The sequence below is a fragment of the Sciurus carolinensis genome, chromosome 3, assembly GCF_902686445.1.
Source record: "Sciurus carolinensis chromosome 3, mSciCar1.2, whole genome shotgun sequence".
In the NCBI taxonomy this organism is placed as follows: Eukaryota; Metazoa; Chordata; class Mammalia; order Rodentia; family Sciuridae; genus Sciurus; species Sciurus carolinensis.
The window spans coordinates 50519304-50534423 of record NC_062215.1 but is presented as its reverse complement, the minus strand read 5'-3'; the positions used below and the strand labels follow the sequence as shown (position 1 = coordinate 50534423).

Here is a 15120-nt window from a genome sequence, read left to right as displayed (position 1 = left end):
AAATTTAAACATGACCATTTTCAGTTTTTTTTCCCCCAGGTAATAAGTTACACCAGAAAAAATGTCAACAAAGTGATGAAAAATCTTAGATACAATATCTGTAAGAAATAAGACTATTATTCTGTAAACATGACTTCATAAATCTAAAAATCATTTTGGGAGGAATTACCACTTTAAGGGCTAAAGAGATACATGGGATGTCTGGGGTACAAATCAAAGTGTTGAAGAGCGTTTGCAGCCACATGTTCTTCATGGACAACTGAGCTATGCCTGATCAAGTAATGTCAGTACCCAGGACTCAGCAGTCGGTTTCAGAGCAGTGGAAAGTGCGATACAATGAGAGGCCCAAGATGCCTGCCATGAAGGAGGCCTGTGTCACAGATGCAGCTGATACCCAAGTCTCATACAAAGATCAATTTGTTGCCAATCCAAGTAAATTGACCTTAGTGTTCAGACTCACGGGCAGAAAAATCAACGGTGATTTAAAAATGAACTCCAAATCAGTTATTCTAAGGAATTTAACATGGTTCAATGGCTGAAAATTGTCATTATTGACTGGTTCTGAGATAGAAATGTGAGCCAAAAAACAAACACCAAGTCACTGGTGAGGTTCTGTTGGAGCCAATTAATGGATCCCTGAAGCTATAAAAATATTCATTAATGCAACAACATCTGGAGTCAAGTTATTTAAAAGCTCATACCAAGGCTTATGATACTATATTTCCAAAGGATTTGGTATAGGAGCATTGTCTATTTTATCCCGAGCACAAATTCCCTTATACTACCCAACCCCTAGAATTTCATTTAAATGGGTATAATCTGAAGTGGGCAACTACTTCATTATGGCCAAAAATATCAGTCATAAGAGCTTAGTTTCTAGACTATGGACATTGCTTTGCAACTGAGCTGCTTCCTGAAGGGTCTCACAGGAAGCATGCCCCTGCACAGCAGGAGAAGAGGGATTTATTCAAGGACAGAACAAATGTGGTAGACAAAGATGTTCCACATAGGGTCTCCAATGAATGGAGTCATATATTATTATAATCCTAAAAATATAGAAATTTAAAAATTTTTGTTTGCTTCTATTCCTTCTTTAATTTCACTTGCTTTTGTTTAACTTTATTTAACAATACTTATTGTTTCGTCTAAGCAAAGGTGAGGATCATACATAATATTAAAGTAAACCTGTATCTCCTTCTCTGAGCACATACCAGTAATTGGATGGGGCTCAGAAAGCTTCTTAAAAAGAGTGGCAAACACTAGAAAGTCAAGTAGGTAATTTGTATTTGAATTTTTTTTTAGATAATATATAAAGAAGAGATAACACCTTATGAGTAACTGTGACTTTAATAACCCTATAAACCACCCATACCTCCATTAAATTCATTTTATGATTATAATTTTTAAAGGAAGAAAGGCAGAAAATCTGTATTAAAACTTCCATGTTAGGGAATTTTTTTCAAAAAACAAAACATGTCTACTAGCTCACTTGTAAATATGCAAATAACAATAGCCCTAGAGCTATAATGTCAACTTGAGAGACAAAAATAAGGAATCTCTATCAACTGCTTTTGAACACAGAAGCCAAGAGTAGCAGTTCCTGATACTCCATTCCTTTACTTTCCTATCCAAACACATACTAAGCCCACCAAGTTTTCTCCTTATCTTCCTTAAAACGTCTTCCTATCTTCCTTGCTTTGTTTTGATAAGAAAAATGACATATGTAGGTACTATTTTTGACCGATATAATAATACATAACGCTGAAGGTAAAAGTCCCTATGATTTCACAGGGATCTCATCTGGCACTGGTCATGCTGGATTAAAGAAGATTCACAAAGGTATATAGACCTCCAGTTCATATCTGATTGACTAAAATGTGTGTGGGTGAAGGGGGGTGTTTAATTCTCTTCAAAGAAGTATGAAGAGAGGATGACAAAGTTGGATGGACCTGCAAAGACCATCTAATCTCAGACATTGATACATGTGAAAAGACAGTGATTTCCTTCCCCAGGTTTACCTAGCTTGCCTAATTTCAGACACAAACAGAATCCAATTCTTCATTTCATTTCAATTTACAAATATAAAAGAAAATCAATATATGAATAAGGAGCACCGGAGTGTAATAATGAGCACCTGATGGATTTGGCTAGGTTAGCAAAAACACATTAAGCAGGTCTTAGGGTGCTCCTTCTCCTGTAAGTTGGAAGACAAATAATATCAATAAGACATTCTTTGAGTATGCAAAACACACTGTCCCAAGACTCTTGACAGTTCTCAACCCAGCCAGTATGTGCTGATTGCATAGGACAGTGAACAGATTAATTAACTGAATAATCATTACCAGAAAACGTGCACAAACATGTACATCAGTAACATTATCAATCAAGGCCCTTACAGCATATTTATTACTCAATAAGAACAGAATCTGCTCTTAGAAATCACACCTGATTATTTCAAACCACACCAAGCAAAAACAATAATCAAAAATGATCATACTTTGTGATCATTCCTGACCCCTTGATGATGGCAAAATCAGTGCCTCCTTGCAGATCCTAAGAAGCATGGAGGTCTCTGAGGTGGTCACGGTGACAGCTCTGAGGCTGTCAACCCCTATCAATCACGTTCTATTAAGTAAGGATTTTCCAATTTTGCACTCCTCTCAAAGGTTTCATTTTGCCTGGATTAAGCTGAAACATCAACATTTGAACTTGCTGCTCCTATTCCCACTCCCCAAATAAATGCTGTTAGCAGAAAAACAGGCTTTTCCACAGTTGGAACTCAAAATCAGGGCAGACAACAGTGATGTGGTTACATATAAGACATTCTGACCACAAACACTTAACACACGCATTACACAAACTTCATAAGCAACCACAGGGTATAGGATAGAATGAATATTTAAGGGGGCTGAGGAAAGGGAAGGTCGGTGACATTTTAGCCCCTGAAATGAATATTGAGCAATACCAATATGTACATCAGATGCCACAGTGTTTTCTTGGATTACAGTGGTAGGTCTCCTAATTGTTTCACACTATATAGTTTCACTACTTATTATCTATTATTGCCACAATAGAGAAAAGTCATTTTTCTAAAATACTCCAGCTATGCCTGGGGAGAGAAATAGTTTTAAATTAGTGGAAAAACCATGTGTTAAAAATATTAGCTTGCCTTAAGGAGAAGGACCCATTTTATTTATTTTTGCAATGTTGATGACTGGGTAGGTGTTTACTACATTAATATTCCAAAATGCCATGATGGGGACCAGAGTGTATACCAAAGTTACAATAATACACATTTTTTTCTATACCAATAGATTTCATTATTATTTTTAATGGCTACATAAGTGCAACAAAGAACTACTAAATAGAAACAGGAGGGGAACAGCGATAATGAGGACGGAAGAGAAAAGATTCAGCATTAGAACAAACAGGGCTAGGGGCTGACTAGAAAGATGTGAAAAAGAGATCCCATGGTAGTATATTAGGACATTTTTCATTTGACCCATGTAGTTGTTTTTTTTTTTTTAATTGGTACCAGAGGTTGAACCCAGGGGTGCTTAACCAGTGAGCCACATCCCCACACATCCCCAGTATTTTATTTAGACACAGGGTCTCACTGTGTTGCTTAGCGCCTCACTAAATTGCTGTGACTGACTTTCAACTCTTGAGTTTCCTGCCTCAGCCTCCTGAGCAGCCGGGATTACAGGTATGCGCGACCACACCTGGATCCATGTGGTATTTTTTTAAGTGTAAATTTACTGTCAATGCTAAAATGTTAGAGATTTCACTTGAAGAGTCTTCTTTCAAGATACACACTGGGCATAGTGGCACATTCTCATCGCAGCTACTTGGGAGGCTAAGGCGGGAGGACCACAAGTTCAAGGCCAGCTTGGGCAACTTGGTGATATCTTGTCTCAAAACAAAAAACAAAAGGGGCTGGAGATGTAACACTGTGATAGAGCACTCCTGGATTCAATCCCCAGTGCCACATTTAAAAAAAAAAATCTGGCAATTCTCGACTTGCCTTCCCCCTTGGTAAAACCAAAAAACCCCTTGCTGTTTGCTCTCTAGTTTGCCACTAGATATAATCACAGTTGCCCACTTCATTCAGGACAAGTTTTCCTGTCTGGTCTCTGAAAAAACTGCAGGGATCAAGGACTTTTGGGGACGCAGAGAAGGGAGGCTACCATGGATTGAACACAGGGGCACTCAAATACTCAGCCACGTTCCCAGACCCAGGTGATACTGGTAACCATGTTGGCACAGAGGAAGAGAATGAATGAAGGAGAAAACTAGAGGACAAGATGACTTTGAAGGTAGACATTCACTGGTGGATAAGGATGGCATGGGGGTACGGAGACACACTCACATATGCAAAGAAAATGGGGACAAGGAATTTCACTAGCTTATCTCAATAAGCAATGACAAGTAAAAGAGGAAAAGCAAGAAAACAATATCTAAGAAAAAAATATTCCCAACAAACAATAAGATAAATAAAATCACCAGCATAGCTGCTTCTTGCTCCAGATGAATTGTTTATATTTGTGTTTGAATTTTTCAAAACAATTCTTTGAAAGACAAAAGTAGTTCTAAGGTCTTTGAAATAAACTATACAACTTAGAACTTGGTCTCTTACCTACAGGTTCAAAAGAGAAAATATAAGAAAACACACTGGTGGAGTATACAAAGGTAGGGCAACATCATCACCAGCAGCATGTGCACTAGAGGTGGCTTCTGCTAACTGCATGACTGATGATGGACTTCAACCGCAAAATTCTGGTTTTTTTTTTTTTTTTTTTTAAATCAGCTCCATCTCCAATCAAATAAGGATGCTAACTTCGTAGTTTCAAAATATTCCTATATGACTCACTCAAGTCATTGCTTTTCCTTAATGTTCTATTCTGGTTTCAAACAGAAGCAAGAGTCCTTGAGTCTTAGCAACGGAAGAGACCCTATGCAACCAACTTAAACCCATACCTTAACATAGCTGATGATTAGTAAGGACTCATTAGTACCAAAGACTATGCTATCTAAATTGTTCTCCGGTCTACAAAATAATCACATGTATTAGTATAAGTTGGACATCCCTTATCTGAAATGCCTGGGACCAGAAATGTTTCAGATTTCAGATATTTTTTGGATTTGGGAATATTTATATAACATAATGAGATATCTTGAGAAAGGGTTCCAAGTCTAAACAAGAAATTCACTTGTTCCATACATACCTTATACACATAGCCTGAAGGCAATTTTGTACAACATTTTGAGTGTACCTGCATTTTGAATGAGACCCATTGCATGAGGTCAGGTGTGAAATTTCCTAGTTGTGGCATCATGACAGTACACCCCAAAAAATGTCGGACTGTGGAGTATTTTGTATTTTCATATTTCGAATTTTCAGATTAGGAATACTCAAGCTGTAACTGCTACCCTCATTGTGCAGAGAAGGAAACTGAGGCTTAGAGAGCACAAGCGTCTCTCCAAGTCAGTCAGGCTGTAAGTGGCTGGGCCCAAATGGAGACCCAGGTCTGCTTGATGCCTGCCCAGCAGTGCTGTACTGCACTCTTTTAACCCCTGTCCTGCTGCACCTCCAGCAGCGCTGAAGGCAGACCCCATGGTTCTAGGTTAAGACTGTGCAAGGTCAGCAGGGCTGATTTCTAACCACATCACCAGAACGCTGCTAAAATCACAATAGATGTGCTTAGACAACATTACGTAATAGTCACTGTGCTGAGAAGCAAGACTGTCCCTCAACCCTAGTCATTCAGAATTCTTCGTCTGGGCTTTCACAATTGGCTCCCTCCCTCAGACTCAGACAAGGCTCTATTTTGAATTCTAATGAGGATCAGGCACACTGAATATTTAAACCGCAATTACAAAGATCCCACTTTTATGTAAATGTTATTAAAACAAGAAACAGATCTGAAAATACATAAAGGTGCCAGGGGAACCTCTCAGTCTAATTTGCCTTTAGAGTCTAGAAAAAAAATCCCAATATTGTTTTCTGCTCGATGCTATCATGGGCTGCAGTTGGAAGAAGAAAAGGGAGGAAAAAAACACACAAAGATCTCAGCAAAAATTTTAAAGCCTGGGCTCTGGAGTGAAAGGTTCACAAAGAGGTGCTTGAATTCTTTGTTAACAACTGAACAAACAAATTCATCATCAGGCCCTTCTCCTGTGTGGCCCCCTTGCAATTCTGTCTGTATTTGTAACTAGAAATTCCCTCACTACTCAAGCGTCTATGACTGGTATGTCAGACCATCAAGGAAGATATGTGCAGGATAGGGAAACAAAAGGCCATTTCATGGCTCACAACATAGTCTTGCACTCCTTTGAGGAGAATGATGATGTGCCGGCTGCCATCCACTCAAGTCCTCTTAGTGACACAGTAAGACAGCACCACATGAACAGTAATCACGTTACACTTGAAGGAGTTGCTTAATTCCTAACCCCTACTAGTTAAAACACACCTTGCCTGCAGTTTCAGATATATATACATTTACATATAAAATGATCAACCTGCAAATGATCAATGCTTTGCATTTGAGTGGAACAGGTAATTTTTTGCTGTGTCTTGAGACTCCTGAACCAATCCCTTGCCCCTCAAATGCCTTTCCTATTGAGATCATAATTTAACTTCTGTGGCATTTGGATGACCTCTTCTAAGTGCTAGCATTTATGGAAAGAGAATATGGCTTTTTAAAAACAAAATTATTTGTCTTCTGGGTGATTCTCTCTTTGGCTGGTAACAAAAAATGTCCATTCCATTTTGAGTTTCAGTTATTTTTAATATCTAGAAGTTCTATTTGGTCTCTTCAAATTTTCTTTAAAAATTTGTTCTAATTAGTTACACATGACAGAATGCATTTTGACACGTTGTACACAAATGGAGCATAACTTCTCATTCCTCTGGCTGTACATGGTGCAGAGTCACACCAGTAGTGCAATCATACATGTATATAGGGTAATAATGTCTGTATTATTCCACCGTTCTTCAAACTTGGCCTTTTTTTTTTTTGGCCAGGGACTGAACTCAGGGGCACTTGACCACGGAGCCACATCCCAAGTCCTGTTTTGTATTTTATTTAGAGACAGGGTCTCACTGAGTTACTTAGTACCTCACTTTTGCTGAGGCTGGCTTTGAACTTGCTATCCTCCTGGTTCAGCCTCCCAAGCCACTGGGATGACAGGTGTGCGCCACTCTGCCTGGCTTGGCTTTTTTTTTTTTTTTTTTTTAATTCAATAAGTGGAATTAATGTTATAATTTATGCCTGATAAATTTTAAATTACAAGTCTATGCAGATTGGTTTTTATTTTTCAATAAAATAAAATCAGTCTATTGCTGATCCTTGCTCATGCTGTACTATTTCTATGTATGCTAGCTTATTTTCTGCTCACTTATCTTCAATTGCATGCTGGTTGTTGCCTTTAGAAATATATATTTCATTGGTTTCTAGAGGCCTAGGATAAATATTTTTTCCTCTAATAGGCATTTCATTTGTTTTTGATGTGTAACTGAAGCCTCAATCCAAATTCAAGGTATGAAGTTTCCCAGGCTACCCTGAGTGTATTATGTCCAGGGTGCAAATTCACATGAAGGCCTTTCTGTGCTCCTAGCTTACTAGAACTGTACTCCCCCCATCCCCACCTTTCTTTTCCTCCTATATTCTGTTCAATGTCAATACTGCCAATTCCACAGTCCTCAAGTACAAGTTTAATTTAAGGGTGTAAATTACTCAGAGGGTATAGCTCTTTCGAGTTCCAGTGGTAAGAGTCTCCTATTACACTTCTGAGTTGAAGTGGGCCTAAGACCTTATTTCCTATCCCACTATTTTGCCCCTCTCAGGACTATAGAAGACCCAGATATCTACCTGCAAATAGGCATTATCAAATTAAAAATTTAAAAAGAGAAAATACTAGAAACTACATTGAAGAGTTTAGAGGCTGGAAGTAATCATTATAGTGATTCTTCAAAAGCTTAAACACTGAATTGCTCTTTTATCCAGTAATTCTACTTCTGGGTGTGTGTGTGCATGTGTGTGTGTGTGTGTGTGTGTGTGTGTGTAAAATAAACAGATATTTGTATATCCATGTTCACAGCAGCATTATTTACAGTAGCTAAAAGATGGAAATACCTAAGTGTCCACTGACAAATAGGTAAATGAAATATGTGTATTATGTACAATGAAGTATGATTTAGCATTAAAAGGAATGAAATTCTGATACATGCTATAACATGGATAAACATTTCAATGAATTCACTCATAACATGAAGACACTAAGTTAAATGAAAAAGTGAAATACAAAAAAAAAATACTTTATAACCTCAATTATATGAAATAGCTAGAATAGTCAAATTCATAGAGATACTAAGCAGAAAAGTGGGCACCAGGGGGTGGGAGAGGGAGGACTGGGTAGTTATTATTTAGACTAACTTTTAGTTTGTGATATTAATAAAAAAAAATTCTGGTGGGCCAGGGGTATAGCTCAGTGATAGAGCTCTTGCCTAGCATGTATGAGGTCCTGGGTTCAATCCCCAGTACTGTAAAACAAAACATAAAAACAGTTCCGATGATGGATAGTAGTGATGTTTGCACAGTTAAAATGTACTTATATTTAAGAATAGATAAAATGGTACACTTTATTTTAAATATATTATAACACAATAAAAAACAATTTCAAAATCAGGTCAGGCTAATTCCATCAAGGCCTGCTAAGCCTCAGTTACTTCTGTGATATGCCTTATGTTCACAGGTTTAATATCGATCAAAGACTTAGAAGGGAATTTCAGAGTGTCTTAAATACAAATCTGACCTTCCTAGAACTTTTAGAAGAAACCTGTGAACTTCAATATGCAAACATTAGCATGGTATGTCAATGAATGCATATTTTACTGCAAATTTCCTTTTAAAGAAAACAAAAAGATGCCAGATGTAAACCCAAGAAGTCAGAAGCTTGAGGTAAGAGGATCCCAAGTTCAAGGTCAGCCTCAGCAACTTAGCAAGACCCCCCCCATCAAAATAAAAAAATGAAAAGGATGGGGGACGTATCTCAGTGGTAAAGCACCCCTGGGTTCAATCTTCAATACCAAATAAATTTAAAAATAAAAAAATAAGGCAAAAATCATTTTTTCAAATGTTTCAGGCATTAGAAATGATGAAAGTATAGGTATTTGGTTGCTATTCTACAATACTGATGGAACTGTTAAGTAAATATTAGAAAAAAAATCAAAGGGATAAGAGTTATCTCTAATGCATTTCCATGTTAAAATATTCTTTTCTCAGTAATATTTAACATTGCTGTATTTCTGTACTTCTCCCTTCTAATTCATTGCATATAATCATGTCACAGAAAATATGTACACATATAACTAAAACTAAATGAGGCATGAGATAAACCTAGACTTAAAAGATAAAGGTTCAAGTTTTGAAAACATGTACCTCAGAAATTCTAGGAGTCTGACTTAAGAGTTCAATTCAGAAGATATTGTGGACATTTATGGGTATAAACACTAAAAATTTGGTCATGCCATAAAAAAATAGACAACAGTACAAGAATATTCTGCATTCATTACAACTTCATGAGTGATATGAACTGAGGGCTTCCATGTTGCAAATACAAAACACACCAACATGTCTAAGAATATATTCATTCCAAATGACGAACAATACAATTGCTTACAACACAAGCAAACCAGGAAAGCTTACCTGGGAAGACTTTCTACTTTACACATAATAGCAAAAAATTGCTCAGTGCATTCAACCTACCAAATGCTGTCTGAATGCAATACATATATTAGCTCATCTATTTCTCACAATAATCCTCTGGGGAATATATCATTATTATCCCCATTTTAAAGCTGGGAAAACAAAGGCAAAAAGGAGTTTTCCCGAGGTCACACGGCTGGTGAGGGGTAGACCAAGGCTATGAGGCCATGGTCCAGAGTTCACATATTGAACTTCTACACTCTTGCACCTCTCACATCAATGCAGAAAGTCAGGGAAAATGGGCAGTGCTACACACTTGCCATTCTCTACACAACTGAATTTTGACAACCAAGCTGTCTACTTTTTTACAGTAAGAAAACTAAGACTCATGAAGTTTAGATTCTACAAGAATTAAAGATAATAAGAGACAGAGGTAGGCATAAACCCACATCTCTTGTCTTCAGAGTTTCAGGATCGAGTGTGAAGGATGAAGTCCTCATGGACAGAGATTATGTGAGAAGACTGATAAAGCAAAATGGTGGAGGTTTAACCTCTGGCAGGGAGCAGACAGAAGCATACGCCTATGAGAGCAGAAGCACAGGCTGGGCTGGTATATTATGAACGAGCACTGCTGAGGGAGAGGAAAATAGGACCAGTGATAATGGGAGGCAAGTAGGCCCTGCAGGGTTCCATTTCCTCTGAAGTTCTGGAATCCATTCTTGCCTGACTTTCTCTCACCCTGTTGTTCTAGACTTTTCTTTTCACTAATAAATACAGATGAGCAAGTTAATACTTTTCAAGGTGAACATTTCAGGGAACCCCTGCACAGAGGTTTATCTTTGATAAACATGTTAGCTTTATAAACTTGGTGCATCTCACGAACTTTTTGTGAGATGAAGCAACAAATAACAATCACAGTGATTGCTACCACTGTCACCACATTTATTATCACTTATGTTTGGACAAGGCACTCTACACGGGCAATATATAATTTAAACCTCACAAAAGGCTGCATAGGGATTACTGAAGAATAACAAGTACCTGCATCAGAACTGCTAGGCATTCTTAATAAATAATGCACCTTAGACCTATTCACTCAGAATATCTAGCCAAGTATGTTAAGTACTCCAAGGGATTTTTATCTTGAAATATGAATCCCCATTTTATATATAAGGCATCAGGAGGTAAAATGACTTGACAGAAACAACATCACCAAATGTAGGATCTTAACTTGATCAGACTTCAAAACCTGAGCAATTCTTAACTGTTCTAAGGCAGGTTCAATAATAAGCTAAGAGTTTTGTTTTTTTTTTTTTAATTCAAAAAAGCAAACAAGAGCATCTTTAAAATCTACAAGAACTACCACTATCAACCTGCATAATGTCATACAACTTCCCTAAACATTAATCTCTACAATCAGAAAGGTCTCACATTTTAAATTTAAAAAAGAAAAAGATAATGAATGATATTCCTCTAAATCCCGAACAATTTCATTATAATCATCAATGCATCTTTTAGCAATTTCAGTGTTTCATCAAATGGTACTACCTGCATTAAAAGGGCAACCAAATTCCCACGACAATTAGACAAATGGGAAACTCAAGGCAGAGTGAATCTGCAAGTGATCAAAGAAGCAGAGCCATATGATGACCATTTCTTACCACATGAGGTTGACTTTCTGTCCACCAGGTTCACACGCCTGGTTTCAGTGCGAAGTTTTTCATCTGTGTTCTCCACAAGGTTAGCAAGGTCATCAATTATCTCTGTGAAGGAAAGCAAAGATGCAGGATTAATATTCCACAATACCCCAGCTCACACTGCAGTTCCAAAGTTGTGGTAGTTATTTCTAGTAATAATCTCTCAAGCACAGTGAGTGACAAGGTATGCAGATATTCTTTGAAAACTGCAATTCTGATTAAAACACACCAAAATGAAAATAGTAGTAAAGAAAGAAAACTGGTTTAATGGGATTCTAGGACACAAAAATAATAGCAAATTCAGGGGAAAGAAAGCATGACCCAATGAATTTATGCCCAGTCAAATTTTAACTCAAGTATAAAGGTGAGGGCTGGGGTTGTGGCTCAGTGGTAGAGCACTCGCCTAGCATGTGTGAGGCCCTGGGTTAGATACTCAGCACCACATAAAAAAAAAAAAAAAAAAAAGAGGTATTGTGTCTATCTACAACTAAAAAAATAAATAAAGTATAAAAGTGACAGTATCAAAACTTCAGGCATGACCTTGGCCCTTCTTGAGAAAAATCACTTGATGAGAAAACTAGCCAAGCAAGAGATGAATAAAAAAAAAAAAAAAAAAAAACTCTAATGAAGAATCCAGAGACCGTGGCATAAGACATAATGGTTAGAATGAAATTCATCGCAAAAGTGAACTGAGACTAAGCAAATATATGGATAACAGAAAAACACATAAATGTTGCAAACAACATGTGACACAGAATTCCAACTGAAAAACTGGGGAACCACTGGGAGTAGGGAAGGAAAGTAAAAAGAAGTTGAAATAATTTTTTTCAGTTCTCATAGCAAGTCACATCAAGCCATTATAAAGTTAAAATAGAAATGTATAGCTTTCTAAAACCACTAAAACTTCAATTGTGCTTTATGTCGTTTTTTGGTTAACCTTTAGCAATTACCACCTTTTAGTAATTACTCTCTCTTGCAAGGATCCTTTCTGTGAAGTTCATTTTTTTTATGCTAATCTTTAAAAAGTAAAATTAAGCACATTTAAATTCATTTTAAAAGACATTTAAAATAGCATATTATGATCTTAATTATGTGAAATTATTTATATCCATCTTCCTATATTTACATATCTAGAGGGATATATGTGGATGAGGCATTCTAATGTTAATAATGATTATTTCTACCTGGGTGTGGTGGCACATGCCTGAAATCCCAGATACCCAGGAGGCTGTGGATCTCAGGTTCAAGGACAGCCTCAGCAACTTAACAAGAGCCTGTCTCAAAATAAAAAATAAAAAGGGCCAGGGATATAGCTTGGTGGTAGAGCAATCCTGTGTTCAATTCCCAGTACCCCCCCACACACACACAAACACACACACAATGATTATGATGATAATTTTATTTCTAGGTTGTGGGATCCTTTAAAACTATGAGACCAAATAAATCTTTCTTCTTTATAACTTGTTATATCTCAGGTATTTTGACACAGCGACAGAAATCTGACATACTGTTCAATAAAACAAGAGAAAGGGCAAAAAGATTTGAAAGGAAGATGTAAACTGTATTTGCAGATGACATGATTGTGTACATAAAGAACTATGAAATCTATTTCAAAACTATTAGAACTAATAAGTGACCTTAAAAATTTTGTAGATACAAAGTCAACTGTGAAAGGCAATGTATTTCCAAATACAGGAAACGAACAATAGTAAAAAACCCAATAAAGTGTAATAGCATCAAAAACTTTATCAAGTACTTAGGAATAAATCTAACAGATGTACAAATCCTCACACTAAAAACTACAAAATGTTGTTGGGGAAAAAACATTAAAACCTAAAAAAACAAAAAAGAAACATTATAGCACATTTACAGATTAGAAGACTCAAAGTTTAAAAGATACCTATTCACTTTTCTCAATTGATGTGTAGAGCCAATATAATCTCAACCAAAATCATAGCAGGCTTTTTAAATGAAACTAGCAAGTCAATTCTAAAATTCACATAGAAATGTAAATAATTTTAAGTGTCTGGAATAATCTTAACAAGGAAAAATAAAGTTAGATATATTAAACTACCAAAATTCAATATTTATCATAAATTTACACTAATTAAGACAGCATGTATTAGAATAAGGACAAAATAGCAGTGGTACAAAATACAAAGTCCAAAGACAGTGTGCACACATGCATGTACACTCAATTTTCTATAAAATCATCAACAAAGTCATTCCAATGGGAAAAGAAAAGTCTTTTCAACAAATGATGCTAGAATAACTGATATATATACATGGAAATAAAATGACTTTTCTCCCACCAGGCAGACCTAACTAACTCTAAATTCCAGGACTGTAAAGCTTCTAGAAGGAAAAAATAGGAGAAAATCTTTATGACCTTGGATGGGCAAATATTTCTTGCACAGGAAATAAAAAGACTATTCACAAAAGAAAATACTTTGGTCAGATGTTATCAAAATAAAAATCTCTTCTCATCCAAAGACACTATACAAAAACTGATAAACAAGTCATAGGCTGGCAAAAATAGTATTTGCAAGATATATACTTGACAAAGTATTTGTACTTACGCCATTTAAAGAAGCCCTAGAAAAGACAACCTAGCTTTAAAAAATCGGAACAGATGTTTTGCGAAAGAAGATACATAAATGGCTCATACACCCAGAAAAGGAACTCAACATTATTAGTCATAGGACAATACAAATTTAAACCACAAAAAGGTACTACTTCACATTCACTAGAATACTAAAATTAAAGACTGACAATGCTAATTGTTGAGAAATATGTGGGCACATACGTCAGTTCTAATCAAGTCAATCATATATCTTCTCTTTTAGTCAGAACGTTCACTCCTAGGTATTTACTAAATAAAAATAAAATTATATTTCTCAAAAAGACTTATACAAAAATATGTGTAGAGCCTTATTTAGTATAATCTCAAAATAGAAACAACTGAAATATCCATTATTAGGAGAATGGTGAGCAAATCAAGGTGTATCTGTAGAATCAAATATTATTTAGCGTTAATAAATGAGTTACTAATGAATGCAAAAACTGTATAAATCTCAAAAGATTTTTTTGGCTAAAAGATGAAAATAAAAAACAACAAGTGCTTTATGTTCCATTTATATGAAAAGAAGGATAAATACAACTCACAGGATAGAAATGCCTAAAACAGGATTGACTAAAAAAGGCACACAAGAGAATTTTTCAGAATGATGGAAATGTTATAAATGGTCACAAAAATGTGTTTAGTTATCAAAACTCATGGAACTGAACACTAAAGATCTGTGCATTTGACTCTATGTAAGTTATACAATTGAAAATGTAAACCAGAAAGAATAATTTAAAGTTTACAATTTACAATACTCCTACACTTGTCCAGTAAATACTAAGGAAGTAAGGAGAAAGGGAGCGAGGAAGAAATGCTTTAAGAATAACAAAACTTTAGAACTGTAAGAAGTCATTCCATCGTAGTTTCTTCCTCTTTTACAATTTCCCTGGCAGTGGAACAGTTAATCTTCCACTGAACACTCCAGCGACAGTTAACAAGGATACTTGTGAGACAATCAGTTCCAAGGCTGAGCTACTGGGTGACTATAATTATTATAAAGTTCTGTATAATGAACTGAAAATCTGCTTTCAACTGCAATCTCAGTTACTTCTCGACTGACACAATCTCAGTGCTCTTTGTTTCATAAGTCTCC

The 15120-nt window shown here is 36.2% G+C and overlaps 1 protein-coding gene across 1 annotated transcript in view; it reads right to left on the bottom strand.

Annotated features, from left to right (window-relative positions):
* The window catches only part of Stx8 (syntaxin 8), a 248723-nt gene that overhangs the window by 91872 nt on the left and 141731 nt on the right, over positions 1-15120 (bottom strand). Inside the window, exon 7 of the mRNA XM_047546175.1 lies at positions 11369-11470. Within this exon, the coding sequence (XP_047402131.1) occupies positions 11369-11470 (102 nt within the window). The remainder of the gene's footprint in view (positions 1-11368; positions 11471-15120) is intronic.